The 23,978-nt window shown below is 40.1% G+C and overlaps 1 protein-coding gene across 5 annotated transcripts in view; it reads left to right on the top strand.

The window, feature by feature from the left end:
• ARHGEF6 (Rac/Cdc42 guanine nucleotide exchange factor 6) overlaps positions 1 to 23,978 on the top strand; it is a 1,746,213-nt gene that overhangs the window by 428,055 nt on the left and 1,294,180 nt on the right. For all 5 annotated transcript variants that reach the window (XM_044065305.1, XM_044065303.1, XM_044065304.1 and 2 more), the window contains one exon: positions 3,048 to 3,132. In XM_044065305.1, coding sequence (XP_043921240.1) covers positions 3,048 to 3,132 — 85 coding nt within the window. The remainder of the gene's footprint in view (positions 1 to 3,047; positions 3,133 to 23,978) is intronic.

Below are 23,978 nucleotides of genomic sequence, written 5' to 3'. Positions count from 1 at the left end.
AAGCTTCTTTACAAAGTACCATTCCACTAACTGTGTGCCCTTATGTAATTTCACTGGCCTAAACTAAAATGCTTATTTCATTGTAACATTGGTATTATACAAAATTCCAAAACGAGCACGCTGATTGGCCAGCCCAACCAAATATACTAATGGAAAAAGGTTCGGTCACCCGGACTTTTCCCATTAGTATAGCTCCTGATTTTTTAACTTTTTTTTTTTTTGCCTCCCAAAAAGAAAACGGAAAACCTAAAATGAACAAAGGAAATGATGCAGACAAAAAAAAAAAAAAGGATAATCAGGTATGTTCTGAAAAAATTAAAGGAACGTACCGGATTGTCCTTTTTTTGTCTGCGCTGTTTCCCTCATTCGTTTTAAGTTTCTCGATTTCTTTTCTTTCTTTCTTTTTTTTCTCAATTAAAAAAAAAAAAAAAAAAAAAAAAAAGCAACGGAGATCTTCCTTTCTCTGTTGCTACCTCTGCACAGCACTGATGCACTGCGTAAGAGTGGGAACACAAGTCCCTTACGCATGTGCAGTACATCAGAAATGCCCCAGCATACTGGAAAATTGCAGAAGAGCAGCACGGAGGCATTATACAATGACATTATTTAAGAAAAGTAAGTATTTTTTTCCTTAAATAATGTCATTGTATAATAGCAATAACCCATGGCTGGGTGCAGGCAATGCTGGATTTACCTGTGGTTGGCTTTGTTTGGTCACTCGGGCTTCGCCGTCGTGACCAAACCACACCAACCGTGGGTAAATCCAGCATTACCCATACCCAGCCATGGGTTATTGCTTAATTGTACACCTGTATTCTTCACTTTAAGTTTTCGGTATTATAGTAGTGTAATGATTGTGTATGACCCATTTTGTTTATTTTTTTTTCTCTGGCCAGTAACCCTTTGTAATTCTGTGTTGTATTACCAAATGTATAGTGGATCCTTTTTAGCAATGACTTTAGCCAAAGTGGCAAAAAAAATTAAGTGGTTATCTTGAAAAAGGTTGTTAATTTATTTGCTTGTCTATTTGTTTGTATTTATTTATTTTTATTTTTTTAATTTTCATGTGTCAAATGCACTACAGTCCTACTCCAGATAGGCCATGTTTAGGTTCAGCCCAGGAAAATCAAAAATCAGCACAATAAAATGAATTTGCAAATAGAAGTAAACGCAAAAGTAATAGTTTTGCATAGAAAAATGGACACGCAGTTCAATATTAAAAGCTAAGATATTGCCGACAAACTTATTTGCAGTTTGTTTTACTCTAGATTTTATTTAGGTTCATAGGTAAGTACTAGGCTATCTGGCCGAGGGCATCTGTAAGCCTAAAAAGAATGTGTTAGCTTTCCCCTCCCCCTTAGATTAGTTCGCTGGGCCTCTGTCCAGCAGAGTCATTAGTTCCCTGTGCCTCTGTCCAGCAGAGCCACTGCAGTGATCCCCGGGGTAAATTTTCTGTTTCCCATCCACTTGGCAAGGTTTATCTTGAAGAGTGTTAGTGAGGGGCTCTGCCTAATGTAGATTGAAATCCTGTTCCAAAGCATGGGGAGTCTCTGGGACAGGATTCTATCCCTCCAGCAAGTCCTATTTATCGTTGTGGTGAGGTTTAGATCCCTAGAGTGTGTGGCTCTTGGGGATTTGTTTTTTTTTTTAGGTGGAACATGTCCATCAATTCTGTCAGGCAGAGATCACCTCTGAGTAAGCGGTATGCAACCGAGTACAGCTGGAGTTTCTTCAGTCGGGCTGCATAGGGCATCTGTTTGAGGCCAGTAATCCTCTTGGTGAGGTACTACTTTGGTCTTTACAGCTGTTGCAGGTGTCTTGTAAGGTACATCCCAAATGGGGCGTTGTACTCTATGATGGGTCTGATGAGTAGAGGGGCACAGTGACCTCTTTTGTTCTAGATGCGAACCCTTTTGTGATTAGGTGGGCCACATAGAAGGATTTTCTAACCAACTTGGCAATGTGATTATCAAAGGAGAAATTGCTATCTACTTGGGTCCCCAGATCCCTTGTTACATTTTCTGTATTTAGTGGGCTACCACGTATGTGGTAGTTCACGGGTACTTTGATTTTTTCCAAAGGGGATGACTGTGCACTTTTGGCATTTAGCTTGAGGCCATGATTTTGACACCAGGTATCCATCTCAGTGAGACCCTTCTGGAGGATGTCTGTATCAGCCGTTGAGTCAATTATGGCCCTCAGTTTGCAGTCGTCTGTGAACTTGGTCAGCCATAGTCCACCTGTGCTTGCCTGTACCTCTGAGAAGTATATACCGAACAGGAGGGGTCCCAGGACTGAACCCTGGGGGACGCCACTTGTAAACAGTTTAGAGTCGTTAGAATGTTATCTCATCTTGGGTCAAATCAGAAAATCTGCATCTCCATCTTCAGAGAGTTTCTAGTAAAGCGTATTCAGGAAAACATTGTATCCCTTAAAACTTTTGTTTCTACATCTAAAAAATATTACACATGTAGAGATCCTGTGTTGCTTTATGCAAGTCATGGTTGTGTGTGGTGTCTGTTTTAATTTTGATATATATCCCTCCTTCTATAGCCCTTTTGTCCCATATATTCAGATTATAAAGCCGTACAAGTATTTATTTTCCCTCATTTCTAAATAAATGTTGTGCCAGTGTTTATTTTTGGTTCGTTTCTTAAAAAAAAAACAAAAAAAAAAACAAAATTCTTCCACTGACAGTAGAAGTGAAACTTTTTAATCAGATTGTGTTTATATGATTATCTATAAAATAGTAGTACATTTCTCTGAATGCCTGTTAATATATTTGTATTCAACATGTAAATGTTGCAATGCTAATGCAGGGTATACATGAAATGTTGCAAGAACTTTCATGAAAACAGACATGACACTTTCATTTGTGTCTTGGAATCTGCCAGAATTCAGGATGCTATTAATAATTTGCTGTAAGGTAGTGATTTGTTGACATGTTATGGTATAAAATAGTCCTTTGTGATTATAGTATGTTAAAAAAAAAAAACAAGGTTGTAAAATGGACCATGTTTAATAAACAGAAATAATATTTTTTTCAGACATTTGAACCAGATGATTTGTATCCTGGGGAGAATTTCGGTAAGGTTCTTAGTACCCTGACTGCTCTAAACAAAGCCACTGAAGGTAAGTTGTTTAGCATAACATTCGTTATTTGTTGGATTTTTTTTCCTGCATGCTGTAATTATAACTTTTTCTTCGAGCAACCATATGTTAGTTTTGTAGTACTTTGATATATGCAACTTGCAGATAAAGCAAATATTTTGCAAGTTTTGTATCTACTTTGGCAGTCATTTGTACAACTGTTGATGTATATTAAAACTGGTAAATATATTATTCTTATTACATACACTTGATGTTCTGAGCAAAAAATGTATGACAGACTGCTTCAATATTTGTTCTCAATATTGTTTCAGTACTATGAGTAATTTAACAAAATTGAAAAAAGATAAGCATTTATGGATATCTTTAATCTACATTTGTATTTTGCTAATGAATACCTAATTTTCATAATTTAAATTGATGAAATTTTGACTGCCAAGAAGGTACTTTGTTTTCTTGTTTGTGCTGCTGTCTTTTTGTAATTTGAAGACTATACATTTGAAAGTAATGTTAGTGATGCGCATTTGTATTGTGTATAGAATACCTGCCGCCCTAATTTAGTTTTCTTTCATAAATATTAATTATATTTGAACAACTGCAATTGAATGAAACCATAATTAAATGCAGTAAATGTTTCTCTTTGAAATGATTGTAAAATGTTAAAAAAGTGATGTTAGCGTGGTCATTTTGTTTGTAAAGTTTAACAAGGTAAATAGTTTAAAAGTTGTAGTGGATTGTTAAGAGCAGATGGATATGATTAGACAGTGTTCATTGCACTAAAATGGTAAGAATTTTTCCAAGCTTATGTCTAATAACAAGTTACAAATAGGTCATAGTAAGCATCACACACCAACTGGACAGGTGAAATCCTTGGTTACAGTCAAGATGTCCCACAGGGCACTGTCCTAGGCCTTTACTTGTTTAGAGTGTATCTTTCAGACCTTACTTTATCATCTGAAGTGTTCTGCGGTCTATATGCTGATGACCTGAAATTGGGTAAACTGATTACAAGTGTTACAGATAAGGCATGTCTGCAAAATAATTTGACTAAATTGACCATTTGGGCACAGGAGAATAATATGTTGATAAATACATCAAAAACTAAACATATGAGATTTGGGAGACATAAACTGAAAGGTTATATAATGCAGCACACAGTGATTGAAACTGTAGACTCATTTAAGGACCTGAGTATATGGGTAGATTCAGCTATGAGTTTTTTCTAATTATATCAACCAACTGGCTAATGATAGTTATAGAACTATAGGTTGTATAAAAAGATTTATAAAGTCTAGGAAATCAAACATAATGAAGTCATTGTTTGTTGGTTACATTAGACCCAAACTTGAGTATGGAATAACAATATGGAAACCCTATAGGAAAACAAGCATGAATAAACTGGAAAGAGTACAGCGGAAGTATACTAAGGACATCCATGGATGTGAAGATCTAAGTTATTATGAAAGACTAAAATATCTGAACTTGTACAGTGTCTCTTACAGATATCTAAGAGGACACCTTATTCAGGTATATAGGGCATTTAGAGATAACTACCTCTGGGAACGTTTGGGGTTATCAAAAAGTACTAGAGAATCATCAGATAACGTGTAGAAGAGTCTATAGGAATGAGAAGTGTACTAACTGGTTCTCTGACAGAGTAGCTGATGCTTGGAATAGACTACAAAATTACATTAAAGCAAGTACTAGTTTAGATTTTTTTAAGAACAGCCTGGACACTTATTACGGGAACAAGTGTTTTGGTATCTTGGCAAGCTAGAAGGGCATGCTTGAAACATTTATATGTTATGTATGTATGTATGTGTGTAATACTATGTAGTTTGAAAACCTACTACTCTCATTGTTGAAAAGGTAAATGTCAGTACTGAAAGACCCTGGTATTAATTTGAGAGAGAAACAAGCCTTCTGACTTCTGATTCTATTATACTAACTGGCATTGTTCATTCCTTGCCTGGGACCATGCACTTAGTATATAATGTCATTAGTGCACCTGTAATCTATGATGGTGTGCACTGTGGAGTAGCAGTTGTGATTTTGATATTACATGGTAGAAGTGCAAGTAACTCACTCCACTGTGATAGAGTAGTGTATGAGTTGTCTCTGTTCATAGTGTCATGCCATTTCTTGGTGGGGGTGTCTTCCTTTTTTCCTGGGTTATGAACTCCCCCTCTCTTTTAGGATTTCTGTTTGAACTGAACATGAATATGTGTTTGTGTAATGTGAAGAGTCATGCCTGTTTGTGTTCATTTTGATTAATTTACTGATCATGTTTTTGGTCTTGTATGGCTTAATTTCCATTGCTTATTCTTGCTTTAATGTAAGATTGAGTTACAATTTGTCAGTCACTTGTTTACCACACGAAGCGCTGATGCCTTGTGTGGCATTATCTGACTGTTGCTTCAGAATTTGATTGATTTGTATCTGTGTATGAGGCATAACCCAATACTAAATTAATGTTGTTATTCCATTTTGGTGTTATTTTTATTCCCTTGTAATTATAATCGCTGAGTTCGTAGGATGTTTGCTTGAATATTACACCAGTTGCCTTTTCAGTATGCAGCATGGCTTTTTGAGCTGCATAAGAAACAGGAGCTTCCTCTGAAGGTCTTGATTCAAGTGTTGTTAATAATTTTCTGTGCTTGTAACTGTAACAGCCAAACTAATATAGTAGCAAAGGTATGTCAGTGAATTTATTTGTGCCTTCTTCTGTATAATTTTAAGTGTTGAGGTGTTTTGGAATCCGTGCATAGCAGTGAGAAGTAGCCATGTTTCTTGGATTGTATAAGGTGCACTGCTCATGTAATTTTCTAGTTTGTGGTAGAGTTGAGTAACTTCTGTGCACTGAATTACTTCTGGATGTTCTCATACATTTCTACATTCTCCATGCACTAGTGTATTAGGGAATAGAAATTCCCAATTAAACAAGTATTATTTTATTGTTGGTTTCATTCATTCATTTGATTGAGTGATATCCTTGCTGGCATGTTGTGGCACAGTCCACCACAATGTCATTTTTAGATTTTTGGTGCCAAAATTTGTGAGCCTAGTGAGTTTACAGCACATTGTTGCTAATGCTCCGGTTACTGAAGTAGTTTTCTGCTACCCTGTCTCATCCGATTCCTACAAAGATTGTACTGATGGGGACATAAACAACTGAAGGTATGTTTTACGTACTGAAGTCCATTTTTTATTCATACCTCCTTTCATATACAAAGGTATTTTAGTTTCACCATATATGGCTAGTGATTGTCGTTGCTACAGTCTGTTTCGTTCGGGTTTAAACACCGAAACACTGCAGTTCTAGTGCAATTTGTTTGTGCTTCTTTTTATAGTGCTGTCTTGATTTTAAAACTTGATGATTTTAGCAGCATTTTTCTTTTTAATTTTGCTTGGCGTTAAGAATTGCTGTTTATTTTTCACAGGAGGTAATCAGCCAATTTCTCTGTCCACTCTAACTGCTAATTTAGCCATGAAGACAGTTCATAGTCCTTAAGTTTATTTTTAAGGACAAGAAGGGAAGAGAAGAGAATCCCACCTGATCTGCCCATAAGCAGCTAAGTAATTCTTGGTCAGTTAAACAGGCTCCGAGTATCAGCTGCAGGGCAGTAATTGTGTTTAGAAAATGGGCAAACTGTGCATCAACACACCAGTTGTAGAACGAATGTTGTCCAGCAGGGTATTAATGTACAAGTCATGCCCAGTGAAAAACAAGTCCACCGCTTCATGGCAGCATATCAAGCTGCCGTGCAAGTCGGACTGGAAAAAAAATAATGGCTGCCATTATTTTACGCTCGTTATGCAGCAGTTCTGCTGTTTAAGGAGCGTGAAATGTAAAAAAAAAAAAAAAAAAAAATAGAGAGAGATTGTCTGAGAGACATCAAAAGAGTTGGAGAAAAGTAAGAGTGATCGTGTGTCACTTAATGCACATATGAATTTAGAGGAGACTGTGTGTGTGTGTGTGTGTGCGTGCGTGCGTGCGCGTGTGTGTGTGTGTGTGCGTGTGTGTGTGTGTGTGTGTGTGTGTGTGTGTGTGTGTGTGTGCGTGTGTGTGTGTGTGTGCGTGAAAGAGAGTAAGAGCGATCTTGTGTGCGTGAATGCCTTTATGAAAGCAGAGGAGACTGTGTGTGTGAGAGAGCCTGAGAAAGAGTGAGACCAAGCTTGTGTGCGTGAATAAACACAGGGAAGACTGTGTTTGTATATGTTTGTGTGTGTATATGTATGTGTGTGAAAGCAGAAGAGACTGTGTATGTGTGTATGAGAGAGAGAATGGGCTCCATGTAAAATTGTTGCATTTTACTTATGTATTTTTAAGCACTATATTTATTTTATGTATTTTTGATGTAAAGTGCTTCCTCCAACACCATTAACATATATTACAGCAAGTTTAAAACATTAGGTGGCGGAACTATTTTATATTAAAAGTATGTAAAAAAAATAATATAGTTCTTAAAAAAAAAAGTAAATCAGCAAGTAAAACACAATAATTTTACTGTGAGCCCACTCTCTAAGCGCAATAATGCCCCCCAGGGTGTGTGCTAATGTGTAATTAACGCCCTTCCAAGGGTGTAGAGGCCCTCTGCCTGTGGCATTGGGCCTCCTAACACCCCTGGGTGGGCATTAATTGCACATTAACACACACCCTGCCAGACATTATTGCTTGCTTGTTCTCTTTTTCCTACATGTTTTTACCCTTAGCACTTGGAAACATTTTGCTCTAGGTAAATATTTTGTTCTTTCTAGATGCTGTAATGTACTACCACTAACCCTCGTTTCTAAATTTACATTGTTTCTTGAAACTGCATACACTAGTTTATCTTGGTAAAAGACTTTCTAACCACCCATAACTGTTTCCTGACTTTATCTTCTCTGTGCATTTAAGGCATACCCCGTGCTAGTCTGAATTCATCATTATATGTCAAACGTTATTTGTCTGACAGCAACTCGAAAATCTATCACTGAAAGCCACTTTCAGCAAATGACACAGTAAGATTCTTTTGCAGAGGGCAAGCTGCCTGAACCCCCTTTATTTGGGAGGACACCCACCCATATCCTTAAGTTATATACCAACTCAGTGATCATACAACAGTGGAAAAGGGGCAGCAGTTAACTTTCTCTGAAAGTGGCGTTCAGTGATATCTTCTTTGCCATGATGCCCATCAAACAAATCACGGCCAAAAACCTCCTACATTCCCTCTTGTCTTCTTTCTTCTGCTTAAAATTATCCTGTCTACCCTTTTCCTGTTCAAGTCTTCTGGGTTTTTGTCATAGAATAGAATAGAAAACGCTGATTTTTTGTTTTTGGTAATTTACTCAAGGGAGAAGCCCCATCCAACTCTGCCATGTGTTACACATGGCTCTGGTTTTCTCTCCACCTTACCTCCATTTCCACCCATCAGATTTATAATTTACTAGCCCATCTACTTTTTACATATAAAATATACCATCCTAGCACATCTACTATGAAAATAAATTCTAGTCTTTTCCACCATTCCTACGTTAACTTCCCTTGCATCCCACCCAGTTCTATACTCCGTTATAATTGCAACGCAAATTTCACTTAACTTCTCGACTAATCAGATACATTTCTCTCAGAGACCCTTTACACATTACGTGGATATTACTGTTTAATTTCTAACCTACGCTGAAGCTTCTTCCTTTTCATCATTATTGCTTAACGTTTCTCTGTATTCATTTCTTCACAACTTCCTCCTCATAATACTCGATCCAGACACCATTCAAGCGCAGAAGACTGACTCTCTCTCCTCTTTACATAATTACCATACATTATTACCTTCCTCTAGGCCTTCTGGAAAATAAACTGATAACCTCTTAGTTTGCCTCTAAAGACTTGCTCTTAAATCCTGCATATCACACCTGGGCGGCACAGTGGTGCAGCGGTTAACATTGTCACCTCACAGCAAGAGGTTCTCCGGTTCGATTCTCGGCTGGGGTGCCTTCTGTGTGGAGTTTGCATGTTCTCCCTGTGTTCGCGTGGGTTTTCTCCGGGTACTCCGGTTTCCTCCCACATTCCAAAGACATGCATCTGGAGCATTTCTCCCCGGGCCTCCGCTGAAAACAGGCTCTGTGGAACCTAGTCGGACATTCCCGGTCAACAAATGTAAAATAAAAATAAAATAAATAAATAAAATAAATAAAAATTATGGACAGTCTTTAACACAGGCATTCATATTGTCTTTGTAAGTTTCCAGTAGTTTCACCTCAAAAGTTATACTGATTTGCTACCTGTTCCCACCATATCTTTAGTGTTAGATAGCTTACACAATGTCTTTCTTGCTCTGCAGACAGACTACATAGCAGTTAAACTTGTTTTCCTCTCACCATTGGAGGCAGATACAACCTTCTTGTCTATTCTCTGCCCCTTTTCCTCAATTTAACCTTTCTTTTACAACTGCTTGCTACACCCTGTGTAGCAGATAGGCTGTCTTTCCATATAAGCTATTTCTGTTGTTACCTTTCAGCCTTAGTTGTAAATAGGGTGGCTATGCTGCTCACTTTTTCACTTGCTATTTAAGCCTACTTCAGGCAGACACATAGCCATTTTCTGCTTTCTAGGTACTCCTTACCCCATGTTATCCCTCACTAGCATCTAGCGTTTTATCTCAACTCCTTTTACTCACCCATCCCCCTCCTGTATCTTCAGCTCATGTTTAATATAGGACAGCTGTACATTTCCACTTGTTAGGCGGCTGATAGTCTGATCTTCCTTTCACCATTTCTCAACTTTCACTGCAGCACATACATATCACATGTGACTCATGCACCCTCAGACCCTGTCTTGCTTTACTGCTACCACCACACTTTTAGGTCTTGTTGCACGTGTTATATTCTTCTGTCCTTAGATACAACATCCCCGCCCTTCTCAACTTTCCCCCAAAATTGTACTTATTACATAAAACCCTAACTGCGTTCTTCCTTCTTTCCTGATTCTGGATAACCTCCCCCAGCCATACTTCGCTACATTTAAAGCTAAATACATATTCTTCCTACCAAATACCTGTAGGAGTGCTCCATTTTAACAAGAATTACACTTCAAGTCAAGGTCATGACCGATTCAACCCTGACTGTTACAACGTGCAATGTACAGACAATCCTCCTCAAAGATTTACTATCCAAATTATTCTACCTTATACACAAACAGGTAACATCCACCTAAAACCTGTCCCATAAAGGACTTTTACAAATGACTATTTCACTAGGAATGGCAGTGTTTGTAGTTTACACCACAAATGGGCCTTTGTTTTGCAGTCGTTGATTAAAGATGATGTTATCTATAACTGTACCTCTGCAACAACTATGGGATAATCATTGGCTCTAGACCTGACCTCAGCTGTGGGAGAGACTGTCTGCTCCTTGCCAAGCTCAATAACTTTCTTGAAATTGATACCACTTTGACTGAGAATAGTACTGTTGACAAAAGCCCCAACTGGTTACTATGTCACATTAAAGTCATCAGGCAGACCTGCCTGTTTGTTTGAATAGTTTGTATCCCCCAGTCATTGTGTACGTCATACTAAAGATTTCTTATTGTGTTCCCTAATGGGTTGTCAAAGAACATCATCATCCTGGATGGGCTTCAGCATTAATGCCATGTGCCCAGATGTCACCCAGCTGAATAAAGAACACCATCATCCTGGATGGCTTCAGCATTAATGCCATGTGCCCAGATGTCACCCAGCTGAATAAAGAACACCATCATCCTGGATGGCTTCAGCATTAATGCCATGTGCCCAGATGTCACCCAGCTGAATAAAGAACACCATCATCCTGGATGGCTTCAGCATTAATGCCATGTGCCCAGATGTCACCCAGCTGAATAAAGAACACCATCATCCTGGATGGCTTCAGCATTAATGCCATGTGCCCAGATGTCACCCAGCTGAATAAAGAATACCATCATCCTGGATGGCTTCAGCATTAATGCCATGTGCCCAGATGTCACCCAGCTGAGTAAAGAACACCATCATCCTGGATGGCTTCAGCATTGATGCCATGTGCCCAGATGTCACCCAGCTGAGTAAAGAACACCATCATCCTGGATGGCTTCAGCATTGATGCCATGTGCCCAGATGTCACCCAGCTGAGTAAAGAACACCATCATCCTGGATGGCTTCAGCATTAATGCCATGTGCCCAGATGTCATCCAGCTGAATAAAGAACACCATCATCCTGGATGGCTTCAGCATTAATGCCATGTGCCCAGATGTCACCCAGCTGATTAAAGAACACCATCATCCTGGATGGCTTCAGCATTAATGCCATGTGCCCAGATGTCACCCAGCTGAATAAAGAACACCATCATCCTGGATGGCTTCAGCATTAATGCCATGTGCCCAGATGTCACCCAGCTGAATAAAGAACACCATCATCCTGGATGGCTTCAGCATTAATGCCCTGTGCCCAGATGTCACCCAGCTGAATAAAGAACACCATCATCCTGGATGGCTTCAGCATTAATGCCATGTGCCCAGATGTCACCCAGCTGAGTAAAGAACACCATCATCCTGGATGGCTTCAGCATTAATGCCATGTGCCCCGATGTCATCCAGCTGAATAAAGAACACCATCATCCTGGATGGCTTCAGCATTAATGCCATGTGTCCATATGTCACCTAGCTGAATAAAGAACACCATCATCTTGGATGGCTTCAGCATTAATGCCATGTGCCCAGATGTCACCCAGCTGAATAAAGAACACCATCATCCTGGATGGCTTCAGCATTAATGCCATGTGTCCATATGTCACCTAGCTGAATAAAAAGTTGTCCAAACATAGTCTTCTGTAATTGATGAAAGAACTAACCAGACTTAATCAGCTGATGGGTAATAGTTTTGCTCTTGATGTCCTTATTACTTACTTACGACACTGATATTTATATGCCGACATCTTCCCAGATGCCTTTCTTGATCATTTTCCTATCATTTCCATATAATCATTCAGGACAGCTCAAAGCCACCACATGCAGTTACTGTTGGGCATATTTCCTGAATAAAAACTACCTGTTCTTGATATCTGCCTAGATGCTATTGATTAGCCCTCTCTGTACACTATATCTGAGCCTGGTTCTCTTTCTGTTTTTAACTACACTGTCTTCCATACAGGATACCCTCTATCTTCTTACACATTGCTGGCTCAAAGCTCATATTTGCCTTTGGCGTACAGATTATGTTAAAAGCAAAATTAAACTGGTAAAATCTGGAAAGACTGAAAACAGGATCGTACTAACAAAAAGCTATGTGGTACTTTTATAATCCACAGAAAAGTAACTGGGATAGCCGTTAGTGGTGCTTAGTTGATATGTAAGGCAAGACAGTTTGCCCTCTCCTCCAAACCTAAAAAAACTCTAGAAGGAAATAAAACAACTTAGCAGCAGCACTATTCTACAATCAACAAGTGAAACTTTCTACTGTCTTGAAACTTTCCAGAACTTACTGAGAAGTTTCCTATACTCCTCTTCCCCATCCAAACCCATGATGATGTTTCTGTACCACGGCACTAATCACTTGCATTGTATGCTGGTTTTCACCACGTCTCCAGTTTCCTCCCAGATTCCAAAGACATGACAATTAGATGAATCGGTTTCTCTCTAAAATTACCCAGAGGGCCATGTGATGAGTGGGTAAGAGTGCTTGCATCCTGTCCTAGATTGGTGTCCTGCTCTAGAATTGGTCATCTCTTTATGCTTACTCCTTGCGAGGATAGGCTGCAGCTCTCTCACGACCCTTAGTACGATAAAGTGGGTATCAGAGAATGAAAAAATTAATATCTTAATATAATTATATTTTACACCTTCTAGTGTGTTAACTTTGAAATATAGATAACAGAATGCACCACAGTCTTACCCTCCTCAGTGTTCTCCTTCTTGACACTAATTCTGTGTTCTGTCTTTTCTCAAGATTAAATTTAAAGTGCTCCAGTGCATAAAGGGGTTTATAGCCGTGAACGCCTTACCCTGAATTAGTCAAGGAATTATCCAAGCAAACCAGCTATGGAGATTTTCAGCGACACATGTTCTTCTGTCATTTTGATACTTCGTACTGTATTAGGTTAAGGCTCAGGAGAAAAAGATCAAGAGGGCATGTTGGATTGGATGATGATAGAATTGGGACAGTGTTATGCAGTTTTTGGGACACACATATTTTGTTCATTGTTGTGCATTCATGTTGGGATAGCAATAGTGTTATCTACACAAGTTAAGTTTATAAATACATTTGGTGACTTTTCTGTTGATATAGACTTTCTTGTTTGAATTTATTTAGAGGAATCATCTTAAGAAGAAAGCATGATTCATTCTTTTCTTAGTATTAATATGCCATCAGAGGATCTATAAAACTGTTAACAGTGTGTTAATATAGTATGATGCATTAAACATTTGAAGCTCCTGTGCATTTCAAATAGAAATATATTGTTTTGACAGCTACACATCTTTCTATTGGCTTAGAAAGAGACCACAACCCCTGTTCTGCCATTTTAGGAGTGAAAGTACTACACCTCTGTGTTTGTCTGAGGGTTTTGGTCATTTAAATCCAGCTGATTTTCATGAAGGCAAGCACATCAGCATGTGATTGTGATTATCTGCATAATTTTCTGTAATTATTTATACAATTTGTGGTTTCATTGTCTTATAAATGATGTTTGTCTACTTTGCTGTATTGACATATTGGTAACTTGATGGTGTGATCCACTAGTAAATATGGTTTGATGGTCTGTTTATATTTCAAAAGAAAATATTTTCATTTTGTCTTTTATAGATATTAAACAGTTAAAATCATACAGAGAAGGAGCACAGAGAGTATTCCTGACATAACTGGACATTTTTGAAAACATGTTATATAACAGGAAATTATTTGAATTTCAGTGCTTTAACAGTTCATCTTTGTTACAAACTGTGATGATAGGAGGTACTTAATGCCAGTCATGCCAGAAGAAGTAGGGCAGTGGATGTATGACTTCTGCCAACACAGTCAGCTGGAATTTTGTAAATAATTATATGTTATTTGTATATCAAACCGAGTTGTACAGATGCTTATGCTGAAAATGTATTTGTGAGGTTTGCTTATGTTTAAAATGTATCAACAGTTCACTATGCTGGAATGAAAAAGAAATGTATATGCATTATTGCAGCTGAATTAAATGTATATGTATATGTTTTAATAGAGGATACTGGGATAGCAGAGGTTAACCAGCTAGCTTACTTTAAGAAAAATAAGGGACATGTAAATGAGCTATTAAACCATTAAAATGGCACTCCTTAGTGCAACATAGGACCAGAGATGGGTCTGGAAGAAGTCTTTGTTCATTAGCTCAGTAAAAAGAGGGGAGGCCCCAGGCATTGCCATAAACATTTAGATGTGTATTGTAGCCGTCTATGCTAAATTCCTGTCTCAGCTTCAAAGGGAGATACTGTGAGAAGCTAAAGTCATGTGACCAGATGAGGTCATTCTGCAAGCCATCTTAGATATTATATTTTATAGGGAGTAATCTCTGAGTATTGAGTATTCTGTTTTGGGGAACCTGGCTAGAAAGACTGCTCATGTATTTCATTGTGCCTTGCGCCATCAAGTAAACTATTAGGGAATAGTAGTTCTCCTAGATTCAGTCAGGAATATAGTGAACCTTAGTTCCAAGATTATTTTTCTTTATTTGTATGAGTCTGTCCATCAGTGTTAAATATTTCCTGTGATCTGAACTCTATGGTTTATTGTGAATATATATTTAGTGTTTTCTTGTCCTTTTATTGTTTATTATTAAATGCATTTAAAACTTTTATTGTGGCTGGTCCTTGTAGAAAGCCTTTAACCTTTAAGAGTGCTTATATTTATTTGGTGACACTGTGTGTGCCAGTCCAGAAGGCCTAGCTGTCTTGGTCAACCGCTACCATTTGAATTAGTATTAATATAGCAAGAGATAATGCCTGGGCACACTACCAAAATAATAACAGTGAAACTTCTAAACAGACTTACCATGAACTCAGAAATAAGGCAAAAAGACAATCAAAATAGACAAAACTAACTTCTATCACAGCATCCAAACTAAGCACCACAAAAACTCCAAAAGTTCTGGTCAGCAATTAAGATTCTCCTACCAGGGAATACACATACCACTTACTCCAACACTGACAATATTAGACTCTCAGTTTAATAAATACTTCACAGAAACAATTCTAACCCTGTCAAATAACTGTAGCACCACTACCTCCCCAACCCTACCCACATTAAATAATAATAACAATGAATTTTCTCTTCAACCCATCTCAACAAACTGGATAAAAATAAAACTACTTAAAAAACTTAAAACTACCACCCTTGCAACTGATAAGCTACCTACAGAATTCCTTAGAGTTACTGCAGATGCCATCTTCTTACCCTGTATCCATTCTCATTCATAGATCAATATCTGAACATCAGGTTCCTGCTTTATGGAAAACTTCCCATATTATCCCATTGCATAAATATGGTCTCACACCTCCCTACTATTAAATTCACTAGCAGCTTTATCCTTTGCCGCTCTACTATTGCCTGGTTCGGGAACTGTCTAGCTGATAGGCAACAGTCTGTCCAATGGCAGGGGGCACTATCTTCTCTACTTTCAACTTTTATAGGTGTACCACAAGGCTCAGTACTGAGCCCACTTCTCTTTTCTGTCTACACTAACAATCTACATACCTCCACCCAGCATGCCACAGTCATACAGTATGCAGACGATTCGACTTTAATCTGCTCAGCCCCCTCTCTTTTTTTCTCCAACAACAGACCCAGGAATCCTTTAACTCTGTGAAAAGTTGGATCACAAATATACAACTCATCCTTACCTAATAAAACTAAATTGCTTTTATTTACCCCCAGTAAATCAAAGCCTGCTCTTCTTTCCTTTTCTATTTCTTTCAAAAATGGTACTATAATTTCTCGTTCTGACCATACCAAACTCCTCAGTGTTGAGATTGACAAAAACCTTCTCTTTGATGACTATATCTCTCAAACCATCAAAAAGGTTCACAAAAAATGGGCTCATTATACAGACACAAAAACTTCCTCTCAGATCAAGCACGGATCACCCTAGCCCAAACTCACCTTTTGTCCACACTAATGTATGCAGCACCAATTCTTACCTATATCAGAAAACTTGACCTTGATAAACCTGAGTCTTGCTATAATAATATTGCTAAGTTTACTAACAACGCCACCTTCATATCCCATCATTGTCTAGCTCTAAAGAACCTAAAATGGGTAGAATTTCCTTAACCACTAAATTACCACCAACTGGCTATTGCCTATAACATTCTGTAGTATCCGGATAAAACCCCATCACTAGGTCAACTACTTACCTACTATGCAACAAATCGCACACTCCGCTCTACTGACAAATCACTTCTATGCATCTCTAGGGCCAGCAAAACTGCTGGAAAAGTGCTATTCTCCCACACTGTTGCCAAAAATCGGAATAAACTCCACCCATCAATGACCTCTATCCCCACCACCTCACACTTCAAAAACTCTTTAAAATCACATCTCGTAAGCACCTGGCTTTGCCCATGCATAACCTAAAAACACTGCTTAAGTTCTGTGAAAAGTTGAAAGGCTTATTATTTGACTAATGTAAATGCTACGGTTGTTTTTCTCTTTAATATAGGTACTTCATTTTAACATGATGTATGCCATGACTCTCAGTGTTAAATGTATTTAGTCTGTTCAACTGCTGAGTTTATCCTGCCTGTTTTATATTTCTGTCTTTTTAGCTGGATATTTGCTGTTATAATGTGTTAATATCATTTTTTTACTACTATGTATTAAATTCTAGTATTTCTGTTAATATATGTGGAGCTTTTCTCCCCGGGCCTCTGCTGTAAATGGACCTGGTCCAGTCAGTCTGTCCCGGTTAACAAATGTAAAATAAATAAAAATAAATAATAAAATAAAGGAGGTACATCACCAGAAGTGTCTAACTATCCCCCAGTCACCATACTTTCTCCTCTGTCTAAAATTCTTGAAAGATGTGTACATACACAAATAATGCATTATTTACTAACAAACTACTGACCAACATTCATCATGGTTTCCAACCTTGCCACAGCACCACCACAGCTCTGCTATCCTTTACAAATACTGTTAATGTTCACAGAATTAATGGTAAGTTTGCCTCTATGCTGTTCCACAATCTCTCAAAGGCTTTTGACATGGTCTCTCACAACAGACTGATTAATGCACTAACTGAACTAAATCCAAGTCCTGCTACCATCGAATGTTTCCAAGACTACCTAATTAACCTTCAACAAGTTGTGCAATGGCAGCATGACCTCCTCTCTCTCCTGCATGTTACATTATGGGTACCTCAAGGATCTATCCAGGGTCCTCTGCTATTTTCAGTATTTACTAACAAACTACACACTGCAACTCTGCATGCATTTGTCATAAAATATATTGATGATTCTATTCTGATATGCACAGCTTCATCTCCTCAACAACTACAAATAATAACATGACACTTTTGAAAAGATGAAGTCATGGCTATCTAATTCTCAACTAATCCTAAACCCTAACAAAACTCAACTTATGATATTCCAACCCACAAAGCACACTCTGTCACCCCCTAACTTCAATTGTATGTCCTCCAACAACACTGATGTTCTTCAAGGATGCATCTGCAGTCATAACATATGGGTTGTCCTGCCTCAGGCAGCCCTTCGGTCGGCCGGATTCCAAAGTCTGGGTCTGGCCTCGGCTGATGTCGCACTTTCCCCGACGTCAGAGCTTCTGGGGTATAAAGGCATCAGCCGACGCTATTTTCCTCAGTCTTTCTTGCCGCGCGGTGCCCGAAGCAGAAGCTGTTCGCAAGTGCCGGTCGGTCAGATCCAGAGATTTCAGCTACCGAAGACTTCGAAAAAAGCTAAGTACCCCGTTGGGGACTCTTTCTTGCCTCAGCCGATGTCAGATAAAGTAAATAATTGTTTAACTTGTGGGAAACAAATACCTCATAAGGATTTCCATTCTTACTGCCTTCCTTACTTAGGCCCAGACCACGACGTATCAGCTTGTTTAGCCTGTGCCTCCTTCAACCGACGGACTCTTAGACGTCGGTCGGAGTTTGCAGAGGAATTTTTTGGAACCGCTTTTGCTTATAAAATGCCGTCGGAGACTCCGACTTCGCATATGGTCAAAAAACGCAAGGAAAAGAACTGGCACTCGCAGCCCGTGGCTTCGGCTGAAACCACGGCTAGGTCTACCGCGAGTGTCTCGGTTTCGGCTGAAACCGAGTCCACGGTCATTACTACTACCGAAACCATACCTCCGGCCACCGAGGCCAGAGAAGCCCCGGCTGAGTCGGCTTCAGAACTCCCTACCGAAGCTAGCGCTCAAGACTTGTCCGACACCATACCTTTGGACATTTCTACCCCTGCACGTGGGGCAGCTAGGCCCCCAGCTTCTATGTCTATTAAGGCCTTCTCCAGGGCTAAAGCTGCCAAGCTTTCAAAATCTTTGCCTGCCAAATCTACTTCCCAGAGGCCTTCCTCTAGTTCTCAGATTCTCAGTCTTGCTGAGGACCTTATATCCTTAATTAGGGGTTCCCAACCTCACCCAGACAGGGCCTCCCAACCTCCTCCAGACAAAAGGCCCAGGACTGATCCCTCTGAACCTCTCTCCTCTGATTACTCCACGGATGGATCTGATTTGTCAGACCATCAGGAAGGGGCCTACTCACCTTATGAGGATTCAGATGCAGAGGATTCTATTCCTTCGGCCTCCCCACCTGAAGAATTTTCCTTTGGGGAGACTTTACACTCCATGAGGGAGCACTTTCAATGGCAGGGTCAGGATTTCTCTGATTCTAGAAAAAGATTAAGGACTTTTTTGCATTTGCCCCAGCATAGGCCCTTAGCCATACCACCTGTTCTAACTGTAATTGATGATGTGTACAATGATGTCAGTACTGCACCTGATTCTCTTCCCCCGGCCCCTGCCAAACCTGACAGATATTACAGGGTCCCGGATTCTCACTTCCACCTGTATAAAGCCCATGCTGCAGACCCAGAAACTATTTCTCAGGGCCCTAAAGGGGTTGCAGCTACTACTACCAAAAATCCCCTACCCACTGAAAGAGAGTCTAGAGCATTAGAGAGATGGGGAAAAAAGGTTTATACATCTGCTACTCTTTCTGCCAGGGCATTAAACTGTCAATTCCATATGATACAGTACCAATAATTTTTGCTAGATCAGCTGAATAAGAAGCTTTCTTCTCCTGAACCTTTAGACCGTAAATCCCTTCAGGATTTGGTACACAACTCTCAGCAGGTCAGTAATCATTTCTTAAAATGTGGCTATGATGCACTGGAGGCTTCATTTAGATCAGCTATGACTGGGGCAGTAATTCGTAGGCATGCCTGGGTAAAGGAGCAATCTTTGCCAGACCATGTCAAGGCTAAACTCCTCGATGCTCCAATGGAGAAACAAAATTTATTTGGCTCCCCTGCACAGGACATTCTAAAGAAGGTGGAAGAAAAAGCAAAATCTGTGCAAACAGTAAAGGAATTCCTGCAGGTCCAACCTCCGAGGTTCAGCAGAAACTGGCCTGCAAAGAATTGGTCCTTTCCAGACACCTCCAGAGCACAGAGGGGCAGGAACAGACACCCTAGAGGCAGAGGTCAATCAAAGGGTGCTTACAGGGGCCGACAATGGCAGCCTGCCAACCAGAGGAGTAGTGCCACAGCTACAACTACAACCACTACCACAGGACAGACCCAATGACTTGACTCTGATTCCGCCTACCAGGGATCAACTGGAAGCTCCCTTGGGCGGAAAACTGGCTCTATTCTCGAAAAACTGGCATTGCATTACAAAGGATACATGGACATTGCAAACAATAGACAAAGGATACAGGTTTTACTTCCACACTTTGCCAAAAAGGGACAGAATGCCAAACCTTCTACCAAACCAGAAGGCAGAGGCTTTAAGACAAATCAGCAATTTACTTCAGATGAAAGCTATAGAAAGGGTACCATCTATAGAACAAGGCCAAGGATTTTACTCCAGACTATTCCTTGTACCAAGAAAAGAAAACCAATGGAGGTCTGTTCTCGACTTGTCCGCACTGAACACATATCTCATTGTGCCAAAATTCAAAATGCTGACCCTACAGCAACTTCTTCCCATGCTGGGCAAGGAGTTTTGGCTGGTGACTCTAGATCTCAAGGAGGCGTACCTGCACGTCCCTATCTGACCAGATTGCAGAAGACACCTCAGATTTCTTGCAGGATCAGAGCATTATCAATTCTCAGCATTGCCCTTTGGCTTATCTACTGCGCCCAGAGTATTCACAAAATGCCTGGCATCAGTAATTGCACATTGCAGACTTCAGGGAATTCAAATTTATCCATACCTGGACGACTGCCTAATACAAGCGGACAACAAGAAAAAATTGTTAAAGGACTTGGCCTATGTCATACACCTGTTACAGGCCTTGGGATATACAGTCAACATCCAAAAGTCAAGACTAGTACCATCCCAAAGGATAACCTTTTTGGGTGCGGATCTGGACACAATCACTCAGATGGCTTTTCTCACAGAAGAAAAACAAAAACAACTTCCAGATTATTTCATGATTTTGACGAGACAAACTCAGCTTACTGCAAGGAATGTCCTGCAGGCCCTGGGTTACATGGCATCCTGCATAATCTTGATCCCACATACCAGGCTGCATATGAGGAAATTGCAATGGTACCTAAGGAATGTATGGTCTCAACACAGTCACAGTCTAGAAACCATGATACCAATCATTCCATGCCTTCAAAAGGAATTCCTGTGGTGGGCTCAGGCCTGCCAGTCCAACAGAGGGTTGCCTTTCAACAAACCAAAAACAAGCCAGACCATCACCACGGACGCCTCAGACCGAGGATGGGGAGCACACATGGAGGACAAATGCATCCAAGGCCTATGGCCTCAAGGGCAGCTAAGCATGCACATAAACAAAAAGGAAATGCTGGCAGTGGGGCATGCCATCGAGGCATTCAAACCATTCCTCCAGCAAGGACATCTGTTAATAAGGACAGACAACACCACGGTCATGTGGTACATAAACAAACAAGGAGGCACACATTCCTACCCTCTATGCCAGATGGCAATGAATCTGTGGAACCTATGCCTGAATCTCAATACCCAGCTGCAGGCCAAATTCGTACCAGGAAAAGAGAATTCACTAGCAGACAGCTTAAGCAGAACTACCACGGATGCACACGAATGGATGTTGCATCCAGACATCTTCAAACTCATAACAAAGAAATGGGGAATGCCAGAGATGGATCTGTTCGCCTCCCCACTCAACCACCAACTGAAGAAATTCTGCTCAAGGACATACCACCCACAGGCCTGGAGGGTGGACTCTCTCTTTCAGCTGGAATGCCCTAACAGTATATGCCTTTCCACCTCTTCCATTGATGTACAAGGTTCTACTGAAGATCAGGGAGGAACAGCCAAAGGCGATACTAATAGCTCCGGACTGGCCAAGACAACACTGGTATCCGCTACTGAGAAGCATGTCTCAGGCGAACTCATGGCCTCTTCCCCTATGGCCTCTTCTTCTAATGCAGAACAATTTCAAGACCCTGCATCCAAACTTGAAAACATTGCAACTAACTGCCTGGAAAATTCCTTAAAACCAAACCAAACTGTTTTATCTCAGAGGGTGAAGGACATTATCCTGGAGGCTCGCAGACCTTCCACAAGGAAGACATACTCAGCCAAATGGAAGAGATTTCTCATTTGGAGCACATCAAAGGGCACAGATGTCACAGTGGCAAACCTAGCACACATCCTAGAATACTTAGCAGAATTGTTCCACAATGGCCTGTCTTATTCTTCCATTAAGATTAATGCTTCAGCAATTTCAGCAGAATACAATATGGATCCACCTATCTTCTCTCACCCTCTTCTCAGACAATTTTTGAGAGGGATCAAAAATGTTAAACCTCCAAGGAGACCCCCTCTACCTGCATGGGATCTCAATTTTGTGCTGGAAAAATTGGCATTACCTCCTTTTGAACCAGCAGCATCAGCAGACCTACAGTTTTTATCCTGGAAAACTGCTTTTCTTCTGGCAATCACTTCAGCAAGAAGAGTATCCGAGTTACAGGCATTAATGGCAGTGCAGCCTTTTCTTATTTTCCACCAGGATAGAGTGTCACTGAGAACCAATCCTACTTTCATGCCAAAGGTGGTATCCAGGGTATCCTTGAACCAAGCTATTCATTTGCCTACGTTCTTCCCCAACCCACAGAACAAAGGAGAAAAACTTTTGCACACCTTGGATATACACAGACAACTGCACTACTATCTGGACAGAACTAAAACCAACAGAAAAACTGACCAACTTTTTGTAGCATATGCAACTGGGGTGCAAGGAAGAGCAATTTCCAAACAGACAATTTCAAAATGGATAGGAAATTGCATTTGCTTTTGCTACTCCTTTCATGGAAAGACAGCTCCTGAAAATATCAGGCCTCATTCCACAAGGGCCACAGCCACCACTACAGCTTTCCTACGAGGGGTGGCTACCAAGGACATTTTAGAAGCTGCTACTTGGAGCTCCGTGCATACATTTGCCAAGCATTACAATCTACCTTTATACTCCAGATCCCGAGCAGGGTTTGCAACTGCAGTACTGCAGGGGATCTTAACTACACCATCCTTCTCTTAGTACCTCCTCCCCAGTTTGGCTATGGTATTCTACCCATATGTTATGACTGCAGATGCATCCTTGAAGGACATAGTACAGTTTTGTACCTACCATAAATGTAGATGTCCGATAGGTATGCATCTGCAGTCAGGATTACCCACCCTCCTTCCCCTCTGTGGTATTCCTAGGGTGCTTACCCCTCTTTTAGCTAGCTGGGGGAATCTATTATGGTGTATTTGTTTGTTTGTATATATATATATATATATGTATATAATTTGCTACGGTTTGGAACTTTTCAGCATTTATCCAAATTTAGCCTTCCTAGAGGGCACCTGGCATCTGGGGCAAGAAACACGGAGGAAAATGGGGTCGGCTGATGCCTTTATACCCCAGAAGCTCTGACGTCGGGGAAAGTGCGACATCAGCCGAGGCCAGACCCAGACTTTGGAATCCGGCCGACCGAAGGGCTGCCTGAGGCAGGACAACCCATATGTTATGACTGCAGATGCATACCTATCGGACATCTACATTTATGGTAGGTACAAAACTGTACTTTATCTCACCCGTAGCCCACACCAAACTTCTGGGAGTAGTCATCAATAGTAACTTAAGATTCGATATTCATATTACACAAACAGTAAGAAAGTTCACAACAAGCTAGGTACCCTTTACAAAAGCAAACAATACTGCACTAAAAATACAAACGTAACTATTGCTCAAACTCGCCTCATCTCAGCTTTGCTCTATGCATCACCATTTCTCACCAACCTAAAGAAAATTGACTTAGCTAAACTACAATCATACTGTAACAGAATTGCCCGGTTTGCCACAGATTCCCCATCTAGATCACACCACTGCACAACACGTAAGAAATTGAACTGGCTAGAACTTCCACAACTTCTACTCTGCAACCAACTCTCCGCAGCTCATACAATTCTAAATCACTCAAAAAAGATCCTTTCCCTCTAATATCTCGTACTCCCATACTCCTTGACTGAGGTATGCGTTCAAAACATAAAACCACTCGACTACAATTAAAGTCAATAATTCTGCTGGTGAATCCCTCTATTCAAGCTTCAGAGCCAAAATCTGGAATAAACTCCCTGCTGATATAACTAGTACTACTAACCCACTCCACTTTAAAAAAATACTCAAAGCACATGTATTTAAA

The sequence above is a fragment of the Protopterus annectens genome, chromosome 3.part0 (assembly GCF_019279795.1).
Source record: "Protopterus annectens isolate FY-2018-M chromosome 3.part0, PAN1.0, whole genome shotgun sequence".
Lineage (NCBI taxonomy): Eukaryota > Metazoa > Chordata > Ceratodontiformes > Protopteridae > Protopterus > Protopterus annectens.
This window is presented reverse-complemented; position numbering and strand designations above follow the sequence as displayed.